Genomic DNA, 22694 nt, shown 5'->3' with positions numbered 1-22694 from the left:
AAATGAAAACCAGAAACAGACAGAATTGAAAAAGGTCGTTGCTTGAAGGATCTCGTCTGGCTCTTGTGTCTCCGGCCGGCCACCTCTGATCTAAACACATGGAAGGAAAGGGGCGGGTGGGCAGGGCTGGAAGGTTAAATCTAATCAGAGGGGAAGATAAGAAAGAAAAGAGTGCCTCTGATCATGTGGAGGGCAACACAATCAGCCTTCTCCCACTAGGGTTGCCAATTGCAGGATGAGAAATTCCTGGAGATTTGCAAGTAGAGCTTGGGGAGGGATCTCAGGGAGGTATAATATAGAATCATAGAGTTGGAAGAGACCCCCAAGGGCCATCCAGTCCAACCCCCTGCCATGCAGGAACTCACAATCAAAGCACTCCTGACTTTAACCTATCTTTAAAAACATCCAAAGAGGGAGACTCCACCACACATCGAGGCAGCGTATTCCCGTCAAACAGCCCTGACTGTCAGGAAGTTTTTCCTGATGTTTAGGTGTAATCTCTTCTCCTTCACCTTGAACCCATGACTGCTGGTCCTGGTCTCTGAGGCAGCAGAAAACAAGCTTGCTCCCTCACCAACATGACATCCCTTCAAATATCTAAACATGGCTGTTATGTCACCTCTTATCATACAGTCCAGCCTCCAAAGCAACTATTTTCTCCAAGGGAACCCATCCAGTGGTGGGATCCAAAACTATTAGTAACAGGTTCCCATGGTGGTGGGATTCAGACTGCATGAGCCAATGGGGATGGGTGTACTAAAGGCATTCTAAGCGGGCTGTGGTATGACGCAGCCGGCTACCGTCCTTGGTGGGAAATCCACGCACCAGGCGCAGGCTGCCACACACGCCGGTGCACCTCCTGCTAGACTGCTTCAAGTTCTGCGCGCTACTGCTGAGAGGAGGGGCGTAACTAAGGCAAAAATCACGTGGCAAAATCACCAATTAAGGTGATTGGTGGTGTAACTAAGGCAAAATCACCAACGCCCTCTCGGCACACACAAATAATTAGTAACCCCCTCTCGGGAACCTGTGAGAACCTGCTGGATCCCACCTCTGAACCCATCTCTGTGGTCTGGAGATCAGTCATAATCCCAGGAGATCTCTTGAGTATGTTGACATTCCTGCTCTTCTTCAGCGGGAGATTTCGATTGACGTCTTTCAGAGAAACAGGCCCATCTGTTTGGAAATGAAGGCTAGCAAATGTCGAAATGTGGGCTCCAGCAGAGGAGAAAGTCAAAGCGTTTATTTTGGTTTCTAGAGGGGGGGATGATCGTACCACAGAGAGGAGAGCCCTCCACCCCGCCCTGCTGTGTAGCTGTCAAAAGGCATTGAAGCCAGGAAGTGGAAAGAGAAGGGAACGGAAGATAAACGGGACCCATCAGGAATGTTTTATAGGCTTTTGACCCTTTGGCCCCGTGGGAGTGGGACGGGCGGAGAAATGGAATCTTGCTTATCTCAAAAACTTATTATGCAAAGCTTGCCCCTTGCAAAGATAACAGAGCGCTTGGGTAACAGGGAAAAGGAGCAGAGGATCATGGGAGCAGCTTTGCATCGGGGCTGGCCTGCGATTATTTTAGCCCCCTCCGCCAGGAAAACTGGGACTCGGATGCCTTCCCGTTCACTGGGAAGAAACATGAGAGATCTAGAATGAATGTTTTGCTTGCACGAGTGCCCATCAAGTTGCAGCTGAGCATGCCAGCTCTAAGCGAGGGGCTTTCAGGGCAGGTGAGAAGCAGAGGTGGTGGGTCGTTGCCTGCCTCTGTAGAGTCTTCCTTGGTGGTCCTCCAGCCAAGTATGTCGTCTTAGTTTCAAGCTTAGGGAGGCCCCAGCAAAGAGCTTTCAAAGCAAATGAAAAGCAAACCTGGGTTGCGTTTTTTCATCTTCGACAAGCCCGGCGACTGGCCCCCTTCCTCTCCCAGGCGGACCTGGCCACTGTAATCCATGCAACGGTCACCTCCAGGCTAGACTATTGCAACTCGCTCTACGCTGGCCTTCCCTTGCGGCTGATCCGGAAATTGAAACTGGTCCAGCATGCGGCGCTTGCTCACGGAGGTGCCTCGGCACCACATCACTGCGTTGCATCAGCCTGCATTGGCTTCCAGTTGAGTTCGGATTGTCTCAAGGTATTGGTGTTATCCTTTAAGGCCTTGGCGCTGCCTGGGACCTTCGTGATCTGAGAGACCGCTCTGGCCCCACATGCCCCACGCCGGGTTCTGCTGCTCAGCAGAGGCCAACCTGCTCGTGGATCCCAGCCTCTATGATGCGGTTGGCCTCCACTAGGCCAGGGCTTTACGCCCTGGCCCCTGCCTGGTGGAATGCTCTTCCTCCAACTGTCCGGGCCCCGCGGGTCTTAACGGTTCCGAGGGCCTGCAAGACCAGCAGCTCCGGCTGGCTTTGAGAGTCCAGCTGCTGATAGGGTGCCCAGAAACAACTAAAACCTGCTGCTCCCTTATGTAGAGATTTTAATAGCTGGAGGCCATCTTATTTTAATTGATATAACCGAATGCTGCTTTTAAATTGTTTTAATTTTCAAATATATCCACTGTTTTATTTTATCGTTGTAAAATCAGCCCTGGATTCCTTCGGGAGGGCGGTATAAAAGTGGAATAATAAATAAATAAATAAATAAAAATAAATAAAAGCAGAGGTGGTTGGCCGTTACCTCCCTCTGTATTCCTTGACGGGCTCCCATCCAAGTATCGACCCTGCTTAGTTTCCTGCCTATGGCAACCCCAGCAAGGGGCTTTAACGGCAAGTGAGGGAGGGGCTGGAAGGGTGATTGGGGAAAGAGGTGTTAACCAAAGAAGGTGCATTAGCGCTTAGTTCCAACAAAAACTTGTTTGAATCCTGTTTGCAGTGTTCCTATACAATAAACCGATTTCTTCATCCAGGAGTCTGGTTACTGCAGGGAGGTTAGCAGATTCTGATACTTCTTGTTGTTTCCATTTGGGGAAGTTGCCTCTCCTCCTCCTCCTCCTCCTCCTCCTCCTCCTCCTCTGTTGCTGTCTTTGGTCTGGTGTTACTTTGCTGCACCTGGTCTATTTCATGTCAATGTCAGCAATAAAACAAAAGAAGACAAAAGAAAGCCCTTTGGAAAGGTGGCCCAAAGAAAGGGAAAAGCTGCTGTGGTGTGAGTGGGGGGAGGTGGGGGAGGAGCAAGAAAACGCAAAGAAAGCCTAATATGTATGGATCTCCCTCGCTTTCCCTGTGAAGGGAGAGAAAAAGTCACTTTTTCAGAGCTTTCGGGAACCATGGGTATTCTCTGATCTGAAGGCGGGGTGACCACCAAAGAGGGAAAAACTTGTGTGCATAACCAAGGATCCAACCCAAGGGGAATGTACGCTCAATGCACAGCGGTTTGCAACGGCATAAATGTCCCTAATCTGCAGCTGCTGTGAAAAAGGCAAAGTCTATGCTGACCATTATCTATCTATCTATCTATCTATCTATCTATCTATCTATCTATCTATCTGTCTGTCTGTCTGTCTGTCTGTCTGTCTGTCTGTCTGTCTGTCTGTCTGTCTGTCTGTCTGTCTGTCTGTCTGTCTGTCTGTCTGTCTGTCTGTCTGTCTGTCTGTCTGTCTGTCTGTCTGTCTGTCTGTCTGTCTGTCTGTCTGTCTGTCTGTCTGTCTATCTATCTATCTATCTATCTATCTATCTATCTATCTATCTATCTATCTATCTATCTATCTATCGTTAAATTTATATACCGCCCTTCCCCAAGGGGCTCTGGGCAGTGAACAACAAAGTAAACAGACAAATAGAGCACAAATAGAATAAAATTATCAATAAATAATAGGCTCCATGAGTCCTAAAATCACTAAAACCCCAATAAATACAACATTACATACAACTTCCCGGCGTCCGACATTAAAATTTCAATAAAAACCCTCCCCAGAGAGGGGGGAAGAACGGTGGGTTGCATAGATGATAAAAGTCCCAAGATGTAGGCAGGACAACCAAGAGGGGGGCGCACCAATCAGCAGCCGGCTCCCCGCAAAGCCCGGCAGAACAACTCGGAACAATTAGAACAGAAATAGGGAATCAAAACCACTGCTGTCACGGTGCTCTTATACAAATCTGTGGTGAGACTGCCCATGGAATACTGTGCCCATGTCTGGTCACGATGCGTGAAAAGGATATTGTCAAATGTATTGTCGAAGGCTTTCACGGCCGGAATCACTTGGGTGCTGTGTGGTTTCCAGGCAGGAAACATGAGTAGCGATTCTCTCCCTGACGCTTTCACCTTCAGATCTCTCTCTGAAAGATGCTGCCAGCCACAGATGCAAGCTAAAGCGTCAGGGAGAGAATGTTACTAGAGGCTCACGCCATACAGCTCCAGGAAACCACACAGCACCCAAGATATTGTCAAACTTGAAAAGGTGCAGAAGAGAGCAGCCAAAATGATCTGAGGGTTAGAGCCACTTTCCTACAAGGACTGGCTAAAAATATTTTGCGCTGTTCAGCCTAGAAAAAAAAGGCGAGTTAGTGGAGACGTGAGAGAGGTCCATAAAATTATTCCTGAGAGGAGAGAGTAGACATCCCTTTCTCATAATATCACTGTCTGGGGTGATCCGCTGACACTGAAGGGTGGGAGATTCAGGCGAGACATTAGGAAGTACTTCTTCACACAGCACATCGATAATTTGTGGAACTCTCAGCCACAAGGTGTGGTGGTGGCTGCGAACCTGGAAGGCTTTAAAAGGGAAGTAGGCACATTGATAGATGCTATCAAGGGCTACTAATGATCATGGATATCTACTTCTTCTGGTAGCAGAGGAAGGATGCCTCTTTATATCAGTTCCTAGGGAGCATAGGCAGGAAGATGCTGTTGCAGTCATCCGGCTTGTGGGCTTCCTAGAGACATCTGGTTGACCACTGTGTGAGATGGAATGCTGAACTAGATGGACCAGTGGTCTGATCCAGCAGGGGTCTTCTGATGTTCTTGTGAAGGTCTTGGCCTCTATGGCCTGTTGATGGCCCAGTGGTCTGATCCAGCAGGGGTCTTCTGATGTTCTTGTGAAGGTCTTGGCCTCTATGGCCTGTTGATGGCCCAGTGGTCTGATCCAGCAGGGGTCTTCTGATGTTCTTGTGAAGGCCTTGGCCTCTATGCCCTGTGATGGCCCTTCAGAGGAACTGGTTGGCCACTGTGTGAGATGGGATGCTGGACTGGATGGACCACTGGTCTGATCTTGGGTTGTTGGACCTCCAGAGGAAGTGGTTGGGTGCTGTGTGAGTCAGTATGCTAGACTAAATGGACCACCAGTCTGACCCAGGAGGCCTCTTCTGATGTTCTTGTGAAGGTCTCGGCCTCTGTGCCTTGTTGCTGGCCCTCCAGATGAACTAGCTGGCCACTGTGTGAGATGGAATGCTGAACTAGATGGACCACTGGTCTGATCCAGCGGGGGTCTTCTGATGTTCTTGTGAAGTCTTGGCCTCTGTGCCCTGTTGATGGCCCTCCAGAGGAACTTGCTGGCCACTGTGTGAGACGGAATGCTGGACTTGATGGACTGATCTTACAGGGTCCTTCTATTCTTATATCTGTCTGTGGCAGACGTAGCTCATCAAAATATTGAAACGAAGAGTTTCCAAAATGGCCCTATTTCGATGTGTGAGTTGGCACGCCAAAAATGGAGGGTATCAAAACAGCCTGACCCAGGCTATCTCCAGAAACCCCCCACTCTAACCGGGATATTCTTTGCCTTAATCCGAAAGATTTGGTTCTCTTTTTGAAAGCGCAATTCTGATCAATGCTGATTTGTGATCTGATCCATTTTTCTTCCCCCTTTTTTGCTTTTTCAGCGCAACACCTTTCAGGCGGTCCTAGCCTACACAGACTCAGATGCCTACGCCGTCTTCCTTTACCCTGAAGACGGCATCCAGTTCTTCGGGACCAGGCCGAAAGAATCGTACAACGTCAATCTCGAACTCCCGGCCCGAGTGGGCTTCAGCAGAGGGGATTTCCAAAGACGGGAAGGCCCCTACTACAGTGCAACTAGCAGCGAGCAATCTGTCAAGAGCCTCTACCAGTAAGTAACTGCTGGACTGCGTGGAAACGATCTACCCCATTTCATTAAGGATGACTCGTATTTTGCTCTGTCCATCTCGTGGTTCCTGACATGTTCTGTATGTTGAAGTGATAGTGTAACCTCTATCTGTGGGTTCTGTGGGGCAGAACTTGGAATGAGTTTGCAACAACAAATTTAAAAAACAAACAAAATGGTTTACTTTCTTAACATATAACCTATAACATCAACATTTAACATTACACTTCAAGGTCCTGTTCAGGTTGCATTTTCAAGTCCTTATATTTACAGTCTTCTGATATTGCCAAGTCCAATTCTTCTTTGCAAGAGGGTTGGCTCCTGAAGACCTTAAGGCTTCTGGTGAACAGGATTCAACATGATGAAGGTTTCCAGGAGAACTCTCACCCATTACAAACATAAAACCCTTGAAACAGCCAACTCCAACATTTAGCAACATAGCAAAACAAACAACTACCTTCCCGCTGGTTCCCAACACAGCAGTTACCTTAACAAGGTGTTAAGGGCTTATACAAACCAAGGTCTGAGTCTGCAGCCCGTGTCCTCCAAACTACATGAGCTCTGCAGCCTTCTGCTGCTTTGAGTCTCCACCCCTTTCTGGGTCAACCCATTCTGAGCATGGGGGTTACAATAGCAACGAAATGGATGAAAATCTAGGTTCCGCTCAAAAATGTGTTTGCCAGAGCTGCGCCGGGAGGAGCGTAGGTGAATGGGAAGCCGGAGGGGCTAAAAGCAGCTTCACGCTGGTGCTTTCACACCGAAGTTGGCGGGAAGACTCTTGCTTTTGAAAACCTGGCTCAGGGCCAGCTGTGCAAACAGCGCCCCAGGGACGGTGTTTTTATCGTCCCTAGGGTGCTGTTTTCCGCTCGTGCAGAAACAGCCTAGGATACAGAGTAATGGATTCAAGCAGTGGTGGGATCCAAAAATTTTAGTAACAGGTTCCCATGGTGGTGGAATTCAAACTGTGGCGTAGCCACGGGTTGGGCGCTAAACGACGGGCGCGGTCGGCATTCCGGGCGGGGCATTCCTGGGCAGGGCTGTGCAAGGACGCAGCCGCTGCGCCGGTCCTGGGCGGGAACGCATCGCACGCAGGCTGCTGCCACGCACGCCGGTGCACCTCCTGCTAGACTGCTTCAAGTTCTGCTTCTACTGCTGAGAGGAGGGGCGTCACTACGGCAAAAATCACGTGGCAAAATCACCAATTAGTAACCTCCTCTTGGCACACACAAATAATTAGTAACCTACTCTCGGGAACCTGTGAGAACCTGCTGGATCCCACCTCTGGATTCAAGGTGCAGGAAAAGAGATTCCACCTAAATATTCGGAAGAACTTTCTGACTTTCAGGGCTGTTGGACAGTGGAATTCACTGCCTCGGAGGGTGGTGGAGTCTCCTTCTTTGGGGTCTTTAAAGAGAGTCTGGATGGCCATTTGTCAGGAGTGCTTTGATTGTGTGTTCCTGCATGGCAGGGGGTTGGACTGGATGGCCCCTGGGGGTCTCTTCCAACTCTATGATTCTATGATACTCAGACTGGCAGCTGCTTTACAGGGTCTCAAGTGGAGGCCTTTCAGAATACCTACTGCCTGCTTCTATTAACTGGAGATGCCGAGATTTGGACCTGGGACCTTTTGCATGCCAAGCAGATGCTTTAGCCCAGTGATGGTGAACCTTTTTGAGACCGAGTGCCCAAATTGCAACCCAATACCCACTTATTTATCGCAAAGTGCCAACATGGCAATTTAACCTGAATACTGAGGTTTTAGTTTAGAAAAAACAGTTGGTTCCAAGGCGTGTGTTACTCGGGAGTAAGCTTGGTGGTAGTTGATGGCTTTGCTTTGAAGCAACCGTGCAACTCTTCCAACGGGTGAATCACAACCCTAGGAGGTTTTACTCAGAACAAGCCCCATTGCCAGCAACCGAGCTTACTCCCAGGTACAGGATCACGCTTTAGTTCTTCACATGAAAATCAGTGGGGTTTAACAGCACTTAGCAGGGTTACCTACACTGCTTCCCCAAAACTAGGTCTTAGGTTTAATGCTAATAATCGAGCCCAGCAGCCCAGACCAGCCTAGATGTGTGGGGTAGTTTAATTCTGTTTGCATCGCAAGCTCACAGAGAGGGCTCTGAGTGCCACCTCTGGCACCCGTGCCATTACCTTAGTTTTATGTGTAAAATGTTGTTTTTAGCCTGCCGCGTTTAATGTTACTATGTACTGTTGTTGCAGGCCTGCTGTACGCCGCCCAGAGCCCTTCGGGGATGGGCGGTTTAAAATCCAATATATAAATAAATAAAAATAAAATAGGTTCACCACCACTGCTTTAGCGCCAAGCCATAGCCCCTCCCCAAACACGTATGAAGCCGTCTTATTTGTACAGAAATGCTTGGCTTGGCTTTGGAAAATTTTGAAGGGATTTGGAAATCTTGCTGAAATCTGACCAGTCTTCTTCGGAGCTAAGCTTGTAAAATGACAGCTGCCGGGTCCCTTTTCCAACCATTATCAAATGCCAGATGTCCTCCGGCTTGTAGCTGGCTAAAACGAAATAACGGACTGTGAGAAAGTTGACGAGGAGCACAACAGCTGCTATCGAAACATCGAAACGATGGTTTGTATGTAGGAACTGGCTCAGAATCAGCCAGTGAGCTTTATGAGAACACCAGAGCCAGCGTGGCGTAGTGGTTAAGAGCAGGTGGATGCTAATCTGGAGAACCGGGTTTGATTCCCCACTCCTCCACCTGGGTGGCAGTCTTATCTGGTGAACTAAATTTGTTTTCCCGGTCCTTAGGAGTGCTTTGATTGTGTGTTCCTGCATGGCAGGGGTTTGGACTAGATGGCCCTTGTGGTCTCTTCCAACTCTATGATTCTATGATCCTCCACATGAAGCCTGCTGGGTGACCTTGGGCCATTTACGGTTCTCTCAGAACTCTCTCAGCCCCACCTACCTCACGAGGTGTCTGTTGTGGGGAGAGGAAGGGAAAGAAGTTGGTAAGCTACTCTGAGACTCCTTAAAGGTAGAGGAAAGCGGGGTATAAATCCAAACTCTTTTTCTTACGGCAGATTGGGAATTCGAACTTGGGCCTCAACTACTCAACTACTGTTTGGTAACTTGTTACGTGCATTAATAGTGGTACACTATTAACAACAATGGTTTGAGCCTCACTGCACGAAAGTTTGATTCTTCGCATTCTATAATTTATTATGATTTCGGGGGTAGGGCAAGTCTATTAAATAAATAAATATGATGGTGATGATGATGATGGTGATGATGATGATGATGATGATGATGATGATGATGATGATGATGATGATGATGATGATGATGATGATGATACGGACAAAGTGTTGAAACACAATACACCAGACATTACCGTGATCGAGGACAAGAAAGTGAGCATCATCGACATAGCAGTCCCCGGTGACAGCAGGGTCACTGAAAAAGAACACAAGAAGGTCACTAGACACAGAGATTTGAAAACTCGAAAGCCAGCATCTATGGCAATTAAGCCAGTTTACAGGTCGTCTCCAGTGGCGTAATCGGCACGCTAAAGCTTTCATCCCGAAAACACTAGGGCAGCACTTGAAACATCTTCGAATTGACAAAATTAACATCTGTCAACTTCAGAAGGCAACCCTGCTAGGATCCGCACGAATACTACGGCGATACATTACAACTTCCTAGGCTTCTGGGTGAGGCACAAATTGTAATGAAGGCCAACAACCAGCTAAAGATCTGGCAGCTGTGAAATCTACAATAATAATAATAATAATAATAATAATAATAATAATAATCATCATCATCATCATCATCATCATCATCATCATCATCATCATCATCATCATCATCATCATCTGCTGGGATCCGCACAAATACTACGCCGATACATTACAACTTCCTAGGCCTCTGGGTGAGGCTCGAATTGTAATGAAGGCCAACAACCAGCTAAAGATCTGGCAGCTGTGAAATCTACAATAATAATAAATAATGATTTCTGAAAAACTGGTCCAATCTCATCAGATCTCAGACGCTAAGCAGGGTTGGCCCTGGATAGTACTCGGATTGGAGAGACAAGCAATGGAGAATCATGTCTCTTGCCTTGAAAACACCATGGTCTTTTCAGCGGTTCAGGCTAGTTATGCGGATTCTACGTCAATAATTTAACGTACCGGTTGGCCCTCCTCCATTCTCAGTGCTCCCCTACCGCAGAAAGCTCCCCACCCCCCACCACCCACTTACCTGCTGTGGAGGAACTACTTGTGGCGGTGGAGGGGGCAATGGGGCCTTGCCACCACCGCTCTGAAAGCCCCCTCACTCCCCCTCCCCTGAGAGAGGGGGTGATAGGACTTTGAACGCCTCGGAGCAGCTGGGCGGCAAGGCTCTAGGGCTCTGAAAGCCGCTTTTAACAACCCGTTCGCCAAACTCAACAAAAAATTAGGTACCAGTTCTACTGAACCGGTGCAAACCAGCTGAATCCCACCATTGGTTTGGGGCCATTTTGTGTTGGCTGTGATTTGACAGCGTTTTATGCACACACAAACACACACGTGTGGTTGTCCGTCTGTTGTTAACACTTGTTCCTTTCGAATTTAGGACGAGCAACTCGGGAATCCCCGGAGTCTGGGTCTTCCACATTGGCCGCACCTCCCAACTGACGAATGTGATTCCAGCCTCAGTGGGCCAGAGACCGTCGACCTTTGAAGGGCGTTTATTGAGACCCTCCGAGAGCAGCGTCGCCAACCAAAACGTCCTGGAGGCGGAATATCCCCCCGCAAACCTCGATTACGCAGAGTCCTTCTACAACGGGAACGAAGATGACTTTGAGTACTTGCCCATCCAGCCCACCGAAGCTGGCCTGAACGCAGACCTGGCGAATCAGCTTCAATCTCGACTTCCACCAACTTCGACATCAATGGCAGCCCAAGCATTCCGGGGCCAGGCTAGATTCGGAACTGGATTCCTTGTTGCTGGACCTGCTCCCCACCCGCCCGCCTCTGTATCCTGAAGTGGATTCTGTTCTGTTGGACCCAGAACTGCCATCTTTAGCATCTTCTGCATCAGAAGGAATCTTGTCTTTGCCGACAGTGTACGAGAGTCCAATTGAGGCTGTGACGGCCGTTCTGTTGTTCGATCCCGACCGGCAGGATTCGCCAGCCCAGCCGGAAGAAGAAGGTGGCATCTCACTGGAAAGGGAAACCCTTCCTGTCTACCCAGACGGCGAGGTTGTCCACGAAAGCTTCCCGGACAATGCCCCTCCTTTTAACCACAGGAGACGGGTCGTCGGTGTGGATGAAGACACCAGCTTTAACCCCGACGGTAGGCTCTGCAGTAGTTCTCCTTTGGGGATGTCCCGACAGCGCCCCTTTTTCCGCTTCCTTTCTTTTCCCTCTGTAGCTGGCGCAGCGCTTCTGTTTCCAGTTTCTTGGCAAACCGGCGTTTCCAAATCTACCGCTTTCACGCCAAGCGTTTTTGCATCTGTTTTTCCAGGATGTGTGTAAAAACGACATGAAAAAATTGTCTGTGTTTGGTAGGAAACATTTGGCACAAGGGAATGGAAAATACCCTGAAAATAAATACGCGGTTCGGTTTGCCTTTGGGAGAAGCAAATATAACGAAACGGGGAGTTTCCCAGTTAAAAATTTAAGAGCTGCGGAATTTGGTAGCATCTCTGCTTCTGGTATGGTATAGCACAGCGGTGGCGAACCTATGGCACAGGTGCCAGAGGTGGCACTCTCAGAGCTCTCCCTCTTTCTGGCACGCGACAAAACAGAGTGCCCCCCCCCCCCCCCCACATCTAGGGTTGGCCTGGGCACGCTGGCCTCAAATATTAGCATTAAACGAAGACCTAGTTCTTTGGGGGAAGCAGTGTAGGTAACCCTGTTAAGTGCCGTTCAACCCCACTGATTTTCATGGCTAAGAACTAAAGTGCAAATCCTTTACCTGGGGAGTAAGCTCGCTGCTGGCAATGGGGCTTGCTTCTGAGTAAAACCTCCTAGGGTCGTGATTCACCCGTTGGAAGAGTTGCACAGTTGCTTCAAAGCAAAATTCACTGACTACCACCAAGCTTACTCCTGAGTAACGCATGCCTTTGGAGCCAACCGCTTTTTTCTAAACTAAAAAACGTCTCAGTATTCAGGTTACATTGCTGTGTTGGCACTTTGAGATAAATAAGTGGGTTTTGAGTTGCAATTTGGGCACTCGGTCTCAAAAAAAGGTTCGCCATCACTGGTATAGCATATTTTCTTGAAATAGTTTGAAAGAGTTTGTAGTGGTGGTTAATTCTGAGGAGACTCCAGGATAAATTCATGGATTGTTGGTTTCTATCAAGCCCCTGCCAGCATGGCCAATTGCCCATGCTGGCAGGGGCTGATGGGTATTGTAGTCTATGAACATCTGGAGTGCCATAGGTTCGCCACCACGGTATTCAGGTGTTAGATTAATAGAGCTCTTCAAAAACATGAACGTGTATAGCTCTTCAAAAACATGAACGTGTAGGGGGCCATTTGTGCCAGAAAGATGTGAATGATCTTATCCCCCTGGATTCAGAGATTTGGCAAAGAGGCTTATCCTCAGAAGGGGCCGATTATAAGGAGGTAAAGTGAAATCAGTGGAGCAAACAGGGATGCAGCGGGCAGCCTCCTCCCTGGCCGGAGCTTTATCCTCGGGAATATTATGTACATTCTGCATCTTTTTAAAAGGCCTGCTCACTGAGCCTAGCTGTATGGCATAAGCCAGTGATGGCGAATCTTTTCGAGACTGAGTGGCCAAATTGCAACCCCAAACCCACTTATTTATCGCAAAGTGCCAACACGGCAATTTAACCTGAATACTGATATTTTAGTTTAGAAAAAACGGTTGGCTCCGAGGCATGCATTACTCGGGAGTAAGCTTGGTGGCAGTCGGTGGCTTTGCTTTGAAGCAACCGTGCAACTCTTCCAATGGGTGAATCATGACCCTAGGAGGGTTTACTCAGAAGCAAGCCCCACTGCCAGAAACCAAGCTTACTCCCAGGTCAGCTTTAAGAACATAAGAACATAAGAACAAGCCAGCTGGATCAGACCAGAGTCCATCTAGTCCAGCTCTCTGCTACTCGCAGTGGCCCACCAGGTGCCTTTGGGAGTTCACATGTAGGATGTGAAAGCAATGGCTCTCTCATGCTCGTTGCTCCCGAAAGCACCTGGACTGAGTTAAGGCATTTGCAATCCTTCAGATCAAAGAGGATCAAGATTGGTAGCCATAACCGATTGACTTCTTCCTCCATAAAATTCTGTCCAAGCCCCTTTTAAAGCTATCCAGGTTAGTGGCCATCACCACCTCCTGTGGCAGCATATTCCAAACACCAATCACACGTTGCGTGAAGAAGTGTTTCCTTTATTAGTTCTAATTCTTCCCCCCAGCATTTTCAATGAATTCCCCTGGTTCTAGTATTGTGAGAAAGAGAGAAAAATTTCTCTCTGTCAACATTTTCTACCCCATGCATAATTTTATAGACTTCAATCATATCCCCCCTCAGACGTCTCCTCTCCAAACTAAAGAGTCCCAAACGCTGCAGCCTTTCCTCATAAGGAAGGTGCTCCAGTCCCTCAATCATCCTCGTTGCCCTTCTCTGCACTTTTTTCTATCTCGGATATCGAGCATCCTTTTTTTTGAGATGGTGACCACCGTGAACTGAACACAGTAATTCAAGTGTGGTAACGCGACTACTCTGCTTTTATATAAGGGCAGTACGACAATCTTTGCAGTTTTATTATCAATTCCTTTCCTGATTATCCCCCGCATAGAGTTTGCCTTTTTCACAGCTGCCATGCATTGAGTTGACATTCCCATGGAACTATCAACTAAGACGCCCAAATCCCTTTCCTGGTCTGTGACTGATAGCACTGACCCCTGTAGCGTGTATGTGAAGTTTGGATTTTTTGCCCCTATGTGCATCACTTTGCATTTTGCTACAGGTGCCAGTTCTTTAGTTCTTCGCATGAAAATCCGCGGGGTTTAACAGCGCTTAACAGGGTTACCAACACTGCTTCCCCAAAACTAGGTCTTAGGTTTAATGCTAACAATCGAGCCCAGCGGCCCAGGCCAGCCTAGATGGGAGGGGGGCAGAGGCGGACTGCCCATTGGGCAGAGTGGGCAGCTGCCTTGGGGGACGGAATTGCAGGTCACGTGAGGGGCGACAAAATGCCTGACTGGCCCCGCCCACTTCGGACGGTGGCTGGCCTGGTCAAGTCACCCGAGCAGCCAGCAGGCTGCAGGCCACTCACTGATGACGTTGTGAGTGAGTGAGTCACATGGGGAAGAGAGCTCCACCTCCGCCTCCTCTGCAGTCCCGGTCCTGCCCATCTTCCCCAGCTTGAGCTCGCTCCAGCCCAGCTCCCTGTTGGCCGCAAGCGCAACTTCCCACCACTCGCAACTCGAGCAGCAGCCGCCGGCAGGGGCGGCAACGGGCTGCCCAGGGGTCTTCCATGCCGCCGCCGCTGAGGCTCAGCCTGCCTCTGCCACCCGCTTCTCTCCGCCGGGACCAGGCTTCCCGCCTGCTAGGTCGGAGCAGCAGCCGCCGCCCCCAGAAGCTGGCTGCAGCGGCCACTCCTCTCCCTCTACTGCCTTCTTTCCTCTCTGGGCTGGGGACTGGGTCGCTCCCATGCGCCTGGGAAGGCCGCCCCTGAGCAGCAGCCGGCAGGGCAGCCGCAGCCGCCCCCATCCCCAGGGGTCCTCCGCATGCCCGTGCCGGCTGCTGCGGCCTCTCCTCTCCCTCTGCCGCCCGCTTTCCTCTCCGCCACACGCCCGGACAGGCCGCCCCAGAGCAGTAGCCGCCAGCTGGTAAGGCAGCCGCCGCCCAGGGGTCCCCCACATGCCGCCGCTGGCCGCCGCAGCCTCTCCTCTCCCTCTGCCGCCCGCTTTCCTCTCTGCCACACGCCCGGACAGGCCACCCCAGAGCAGTAGCCGCCAGCTGGTAAGGCAGCCGCCGCCCCAGGGGTCCCCCACATGCCGCCGCTGGCCGCCGCAGCCTCTCCTCTCCCTCTGCCGCCTGCTTTCCTCTCCGGCCGTGGACCGGGTCACCCCCCGCGCCTGGGCAGGCTGCCCCGGACCAGCAGCTGCCAGCCGGCAGGGCCGCCCCCACCCCCAGGGGTCCCCCACATGCCGCTGCCAGCCGCCGTGGCCTCTCCTCTCCCTCTGCCGCCCGCTTTCCTCTCCGAGCCGGGGACTGGGTTCCCCCCCCAGCGCCCGGGCAGGCCGCCCTGGAGCAGCAGCAGCCAGCCGGCAGGGCAGCCACCGCCCCCAGGGATCCCCCACATGCCGCCGCCGGCCGCTGCGGCCTCTCCTTTCCCTTTGCTTCCTGCTTTCCTCTCCGGGCCAGGGACCAGTTCATCCCCCCACCCGGGCAGGCCGCCCTGGAGCAGCAGCCGCCAGCCGGCAGGGCAGCCGCCACCCTCGGGGGTCCCCCACATGCCGCCGCCGGCCAGGAGAGGCGACGTGTGCGTTAGAGCCGGGAGGAGGGGGGGCCTGCCCGGGCGCGGAGGGCGCGACCTGCTCTCCAGCCGGAGAGGAAAGCGGCCCATGGGGGGGGCACCAAACTCAGGGCGGCCCATGGGGGGGGGGCACCAAACTCAGGTTTTGCCCAGGGCTCAGGTTTGCCTAGGAACGCCTCTGGAGGGGGGGGCACACCCGTGCCATAGGTTCGCCACCACTGGCATAACCCCTGCATTCTGCCTTAGTGTGCCTTCATCAGTAGAAATGGTTTACCCAAATGCCTTTGGAGATTTCTGCGAACTTGCTTGGGCACTTTCAACCACACCTTTGGCTCAGAAGATTGTTTTCCTTTATAAAATGAAAGCTCGGATCCTTAGGGAGATGAATTTTATTTATTTATAGACTTCCTTTATGCCTAACCTGTCCCTCCAGTGGGGACCCAAGGTGGCATCCATAAATATCCTTCATTTTGTTCTCGCAACAAGAACCCCGAGCACCAGGCTGGCGTAATCGTTAAGAGCAGTGGACTCTAATCCTAAAAACTGGGTTCGATTCCCCACCCTTCCGCATGAGCGGCAGACTCTTATCTGGTGAACTGGGTTTGTTTCCCCACTCCTACATACCTGCTGGGTGACATTGCGCCAGTCGCAGTTCTCTCAGAACTCTCTCAGCCCCACCTACCTCCTAAGGGGTTTGTTGTGGGGAGAGGAAGGGAAAGGAGCTGGGAGGCCTCTTTAAAACTCCATACAGGACAGAAAGGCAGGGTATAAATCCAAACTCTTCTTCTTCTTCAGAGACTTTGTGACTGGTGAAAGATCATGCAGCTAGCTTCCGTAGCAGAGTGGGGGTACGAACCTGAGTTTCTCAGATCCTAGTCTGACACTCTAACTAGTACACCACACTGTCTGTTACGCAGCGCACTGTTCTATTCTGCCAATGGAAAGTGTAGTCTCGGTCCAACCCATTCAGAAGAATGTGATGCTGGAGAAGAGAGGAAATGTTTTATTTCCTGCCTCAAAATGTTCTAAAAGGTTTGTGTAAAAAGGACTGGTGTTAAACTCTGGCTAGGGTATTCCTCCATTCCAATCTGTAAAGGAATTGTATTGTCGAAGGCTTTCACGCCCGGAATCACTGGGGTGTTGTGGGTTTTCCGAGTCGTATAGCTGTGTTCCAGTAGCATTTTGTTCGGACGTTTCGCCTGCATCTCTGACTGGTATCTTCAGAGGATCTTCAGACCCACCAAGAAACGATCCCCTGAAGATGCCAGCCACAGATGCAGGCGAAACGTCGGGAGAAAATGCTACTGGAACAAGGCCATACAACCTGGAAAACCAACAACACCCTTGTAAAGGAATTGTTTGAGTGTGTGTGTGTGTGTGTCTGAGAGGGAGAGATCCTTGTTAGGAGCAGCAGTGGCGAAGGAGGTTAAGAGCTCGTGTATCTAATCTGGAGGAACCGGGTTTGATTCTCGGCTCTGCCGCCTGAGCTGTGGAGGCTTCTCTGGGGAATTCAGATTAGCCTGTGCACTCCCACACAGGCCAGCTGGGTGACCTTGGGCTAGTCACAGCTTCTCGGAGCTCTCTCAGCCCCACCCACCTCACAGGGTGTTTGTTGTGAGGGGGGAAGGGCAAGGAGATTGTCAGCCCCTTCGAGTCTCCTGCAGGAAAGAAAGGGGGGATATAAATCCAAACTCTTCTTCTTCTTCTTAGGCTGGACATTGAATCTGAGAGCAAAATGGGGTCAGCATAGAAGGCCTGCCAACATCTGGCGAGACCTAGACAGCTGTTTGCAGCAGCGGCTGGTAGGAAACAAGCCAGGCCCATTTGGGGCTGTTGAGCACATTGATTCTCAGGCATTGCTGTGAAAGGGATTAGGGAGTCCTTAGAGCCGAGAGGAAAACAGGCTTACGGGTCACAGCCTTTCCCGAGTCCAAAAGGAGACATTTTGCAGCTGGGAGATGCTGCCAGTTGATGGCTCGTGAGTAGAAGTGGCTGCAGAGAGGGAAGCTGGTTGGACCGGAGGTTGTTGGGGAGGGGACGTGGCTCCGTGGTAGAACATCGGCTCGGCAATCCGGAGGTCCCCGGCTCTATTCCCAGCATCTCCAGTTAATAAGATCTAGGAGCAGCAGTGGCGTAGGAGGTTAAGCGCTCATGTATCTAATCTGGAGGAACCGGGTTTGATTCCCCGCTCTGCCGCCTGAGCTGTGGAGGCTTATCTGGGGAATTCAGATTAGCCTGCGCACTCCCACACATGCCAGCTGGGTGACCTTGGGCTAGTCACAGCTTCTCGGAGCTCTCTCAGCCCCACCTACCTCGCAGGGTGTTTGTTGTGAGTGGGGGGAGGGCAAGGAGATTGTCAGCCCCTTTGAGTCGCCTGCAGGAGAGAAAGGGGGGATATAAATCCAAACTCTTCTTCTTCTTCTCAGTCGGTAATGGGAAAGATCTCTGCCTGACGCCACAGACAGCGGCTTCCAGTCAGAGTAGACGATACTTTTGACAGACAGACAAGTCTGATTCCAAATAAGGCAGTTTTATGTGCTTTCTGAATATTACTTTGGGGAGGGGCTGTGGCTCAGTGGCAGGAGTGTTTACTTGACATACAGAAGGTCATAAGTTCAATTCCCAGCTCCTCCAGTTAAAAGGACCAGGCAGGAGGTCATGTGAAAGATCTCCCCGTCAGGCCCTGGAGAGCGACTGCCGGCCTGAGCTGGCAATACTGACCGTAGTGGACCTCTTCAGTGTATATCTATTTCATGTACGGAAATGATGCTGGCAGGGGATGATGGGAGCTGTCATCCATCACGTCTGGAGGGCCGCGAGTTTGACACCTGTGCCAGAAGGAGGAGGAGGAGGAGTTTGGATTTATATCCCCCCTTTCTCTCCTGCAGGAGACTCAAAGGGGCTGACAATCTCCTTGCCCTTCCCCCCTCACAACAAACACCCTGTAAGGTAGGTGGGGCTGAGAGAGCTCCGAGAAGCTGTGACTAGCCCAAGGTCCCCCAGCTGGCGTGTGTGGGAGTGCACAGGCTAACCTGAATTCCCCAGATAAGCCTCCACAGCTCAGGCGGCAGAGCGGGGAATAGGGGTTGAGGGAAGGGCAAGTAGAATCATTTAAACCTACAGTCCTCATGCTCCATCCTAGTTTGTTCACCCGGAAGGGACGGAGTTATTGTGAAGCGGTGGCAGGAGGGACACCCTACCCCCGTGTCCACAGTAGTGGTAACTCACAACTCCGCAAGCCTCTGCCGGCACCTGCTCGTGTGGAGACATGATTCTTGTCCAGCTATTGGCGGTGGAAATTACCCTGAAGTGGCAGAATTGTTCAAAATTTGAAATATTGGTCCTTTGTGGCCATTTTTAATCAGCTAAATATTCCTCTAACAGGAGTTGCCGTAACCTGCAGTTTGCCCCGTGGTGTAGTGATTAAGAGCAGGTGGATTCTAATCTGGAGAAGCGGGTTTGATTCCCCACCCATGCACCTGAGCGGCAGAGGCTTATCTGGTGAACCAGATGTGTTTCCGCATTCCTACATTCCTGCTGGGTGACCTTCGGGTAGTCACAGTTCTCTCAGAACTCTCTCAGCCCCAGCTAACCTCACCAGGTGTCTGTTGTGGGGAGAAGAAGGGAAAGGAGCTTGTAAGCCACCTTGAGTCTCCTTACAGGAGAGAAAGAGGGGATATAAATCCAAACTTCTCCTCCTCTTCCTCCTCTTCTCACTAGCAGTAAAGCCCGTTGTACAAACAAATACAACAGGGTCTAGAAAACTGTTGGTGGATGAATGGCACCCACCAAGCGAGCCCACCCCTCCTGTCTTTCCTCCCCACCCAGCCACACATCACCAGCTCCCTCCTCCTCCTCCTCCTCATCATCATCATCCTCCCCCCAGATACTTGCTCCTCCTCCTGGATGCCTGTTCAGCATCCAACAGTTAATGGCACAGTTGTGGTCACCACCAGTCACACAGTGTTTCTGCACTCCTACATTCCTGCTTGGGCTAGCCAATTGGCCATGCTGGCAGGGGCTGATGGGAATTGTAGTCCATGAACATCTGGAGAGCTGCAGGTTGCAGACCCCTGGGCTAGTCATAGTTCTCTCAGGACTCTTTCAGCCCTACCTACCTGTCAAGGTATCTGTTGTGGGCAGTGGTGGGATCCAAAAATTTTAGTAACAGGTTCCCATGGTGGTGGGATTCAAACTGTGGCGTAGCGCCAATGGGGATGGGCGGGGCATTGCTGGGAAGGGCTGTGGCAAGGACGCAGCCGCTGTGCCGGTCCTTGGGCGGGAAACGAATGCACGCAGGCGCAGGCTGCCACGCACGCCGGTGCACCTCCTGCTAGACTGCTTCAAGTTCTGCGCGCTACTGCTGAGAGGAGGAACGTAACTCAGGAAAAAATCCCGTGGCAAAATCACCAATTAGTCACCCCCTCTCGGCACACACAAATAATTAGTAACCTACTCTCAGGAACCTGTGAGAACCTGCTGGATCCCACCTCTGGTTGTGGGGAGAGGAAGGGAAAAGTGTTTGTAAACCACCTTGAGTCTCCTTACCAGACAGAAAGGTAGGGTATAAATCCAAACTTCTACTACTACTCCTTTTCTTCTTCATCGTCATCCAAAGTTGGACTGACCTTCCTGCTCCAGCTAAGGAACACTGGCCAAGTTTGGATGAAGAACATTGGTCAGTTTTGGATAAAAGAATCAAGGTGGCGCATTGGGCAGTGTTGGGTGGAATTCTGGAGTCTCCCTCCTTGCTGTGTAGCCTTGGGCCAGTCATATGTGCTGAGCCTAACCCACCTCACAGGGTTGTTGTGCGGGTAAAATGCCAGAGAAGAGAACGACGTAAGGTGTTTTGGTGGCTCACTGGGAAGAAAGGTGGGCGAGGAATGATGTAAATAAATGTTGCATTCTGTTTGATCATCTGATGCCGTTAAGGCCACCTAAGAACGTGCATTTTGTGCTTAGTGTTCACTTATAGTGCCGCCAACGTGGAAAGCTGTGAGCGTCACCACGGCCAGTGTTCCCAGCATGCCTTCTGCACAGACTATAGCACTGGATTCTGCTGTCATTGTCAGGCCAAGTTCTATGGGAACGGCAGGCACTGCTTACCTGAAGGTACGTTAAGCCTATGTTTCAAATGCCAGGCAGCCAATGGGAAATGTTCATGTTGTCGTGGCACGTCCACGAGGAATCGGGGAGCTTGGCAGTGGCGTACCTGCCTAGGGACAGGGGGTACCCTATGTCCACGGGCGCCCCCCATTTGGTTACATGGGGGGGCGCCACCATTTCAGGGTCATTTGTGTTTTTTAAAAATTTTTTTAGTGTTTTTTACGTTTTGGCCAGCAGGGGGCGCATTTGTAAGGCCAGCGGCACCAAAATTTCAGGGTATCACCCAGAGATTGTCCTGATGATACCACCTAAGTTTGGTGATGTTTGGTTCAGGGAAACAAAGTTATGGACCCCCAAAGGGGGTGCCCCATCCCCATTGTTTTCAATGGGAGCTGACATGAGATGGGGGGTTAGCCTCCATTTGAGGGACCATAACTTTGGTCCCCCTGAACCTAACTTCACCAAACCTGGGTGGCATCATAATAATAGTTACCAGATGATACCCTGAAATTTTGGTGTTACTAGCTTTAAAAATACACCCCTTACAGGCATCCCAAGAAATTTGCCCAAGATTCTTTGTTTTGCAGTGACTTTGCTCCATTGTAGCCAATGGGGAATTTCTGAGTGTGCAAAAAATCATTGTTTGGTCATGGTGGGGGAGGGTGGCCGCCCATACGCCAGGCCGGGGGGGGAGGGGACCAAATTCAGGTTTTGTCCCCGGGCACCAGTTTGCCTAGGTACGCCCCTGGAGCTTGGCATGGGCAATTTTATTGTGATCCACTAGTCCTGCCTGGGGAACAGTGTGCAAATATTCTCTTACGTCCATATGGAATTTGAGATTACAGAAATATGCCAGGATGAATATCACATTTCTCCATCCATCTGAGAACATGAACAGCCTCCATTTGCCTCAGGGCCGTGCACAGAAGAGAGAAGGAATTTAACCCTTCAACCTCCATTTGCTTTAGCTCATTGAAACTGGGCTCCCTACTTTGTTTTTAGCGTTTGAAGGATTAAAATATGTTTTGAATGTTCAGAGAGTAGTGCAGGGAGCCTGATTTATATTACCCTGTTTCCCCGAATATAAGACAGTGTCTTATATTAATTTTTGCTCACAAAGATGCGCTATGTCTTATTTTCAGGGGATGTCTTATTTTTCCATGAAGAAGAATTCACATTTATTGTTGAACAAAAAAATGAACATTTATTATATATACTGTACAGAAGTTGTCATCACAAACTAGCATAATCCAGACAAAATGTGAATCCTATCAAGAATTTAGCCTTCCCTCCTTCCTATCTGGGGTGGTCTTGCCCTGTCTGAGACCCCGGTTTTAGGAGTCTGTCATTCAATAAGGCTGTTAGCCACAGAGTGATCAAGGTCCCACCTGCCTTCCAGACTGCAGGATGTCCTGAGTTGTTGAAGAGGCACCACCCAGGTTTGCCTTCCCTAGATACCTCCCTCTTTTCCTCCTTCTGACCTCAGGGCTTCCAATTCCCTTCCCCTTCCCAGCCCTTTCTTGCAGTTTCTCTGTTCTCCCTGTCTTGCTTCGCTCTCTCTCTCTGCATTTCTCTTCTGTTTTGGCCTCTCTGCCTTCGCTTCTCTTCCTTCTGACTTTCTCCCTGCCTGCTTCACTTCCTTCCTCCCAGCTTCCTGCTTGCCCCCCTGCTGTCCCTCCGCCGATTCTGGCTGCACTGCCAGCCTTCCTCGCCTCATCCCGGCCGCTTTGACAGCCCAGTAGATCCTCCTCCCTCTGGAAGACTGAGGGGCTTGGGCTGAGCTGCTGCTGGGCTCTGGAAGTGAGCTGCAGGTTAGGCCGCTAAGTCCTGAGAGGAATCCCGTCCTTTCCATCTCCTTCTGCATGAACAACTACACCTTAAACCTCAAAAGTCACTCTTGCTTCCAACGGGCCTAAAAGCACGCTTCTTAATTCTCCCTACTGGCCTAAGCAGCGTGCAAGCTGCTTGCAGAATCCAGCACCGCTAGGAGTTGTTTGGTCCCTTCCCACTTCAGCCGTGGCATGGCCCGACCCGTGCGCCTTGGTAGCCGGCCCGACCGAGTGGGGAGGGACCCATTGCCAAACA

At 50.7% G+C, this 22694-nt stretch overlaps 1 protein-coding gene across 1 annotated transcript in view; it reads left to right on the top strand.

Moving 5' to 3' along the window:
• The window catches only part of NID2 (nidogen 2), a 76110-nt gene that overhangs the window by 7431 nt on the left and 45985 nt on the right, over nucleotides 1–22694 (top strand). The window contains 5 exon segments of the mRNA XM_048484678.1: nucleotides 1516–1725; nucleotides 5782–6029; nucleotides 10630–11034; nucleotides 11036–11352; nucleotides 20466–20615. Of these exon segments, the coding sequence (XP_048340635.1) occupies nucleotides 1516–1725; nucleotides 5782–6029; nucleotides 10630–11034; nucleotides 11036–11352; nucleotides 20466–20615 (1330 nt within the window).

The sequence above is a fragment of the Sphaerodactylus townsendi genome, linkage group LG02 (genome assembly GCF_021028975.2).
Source record: "Sphaerodactylus townsendi isolate TG3544 linkage group LG02, MPM_Stown_v2.3, whole genome shotgun sequence".
In the NCBI taxonomy this organism is placed as follows: Eukaryota; Metazoa; Chordata; class Lepidosauria; order Squamata; family Sphaerodactylidae; genus Sphaerodactylus; species Sphaerodactylus townsendi.
This window is presented reverse-complemented; position numbering and strand designations above follow the sequence as displayed.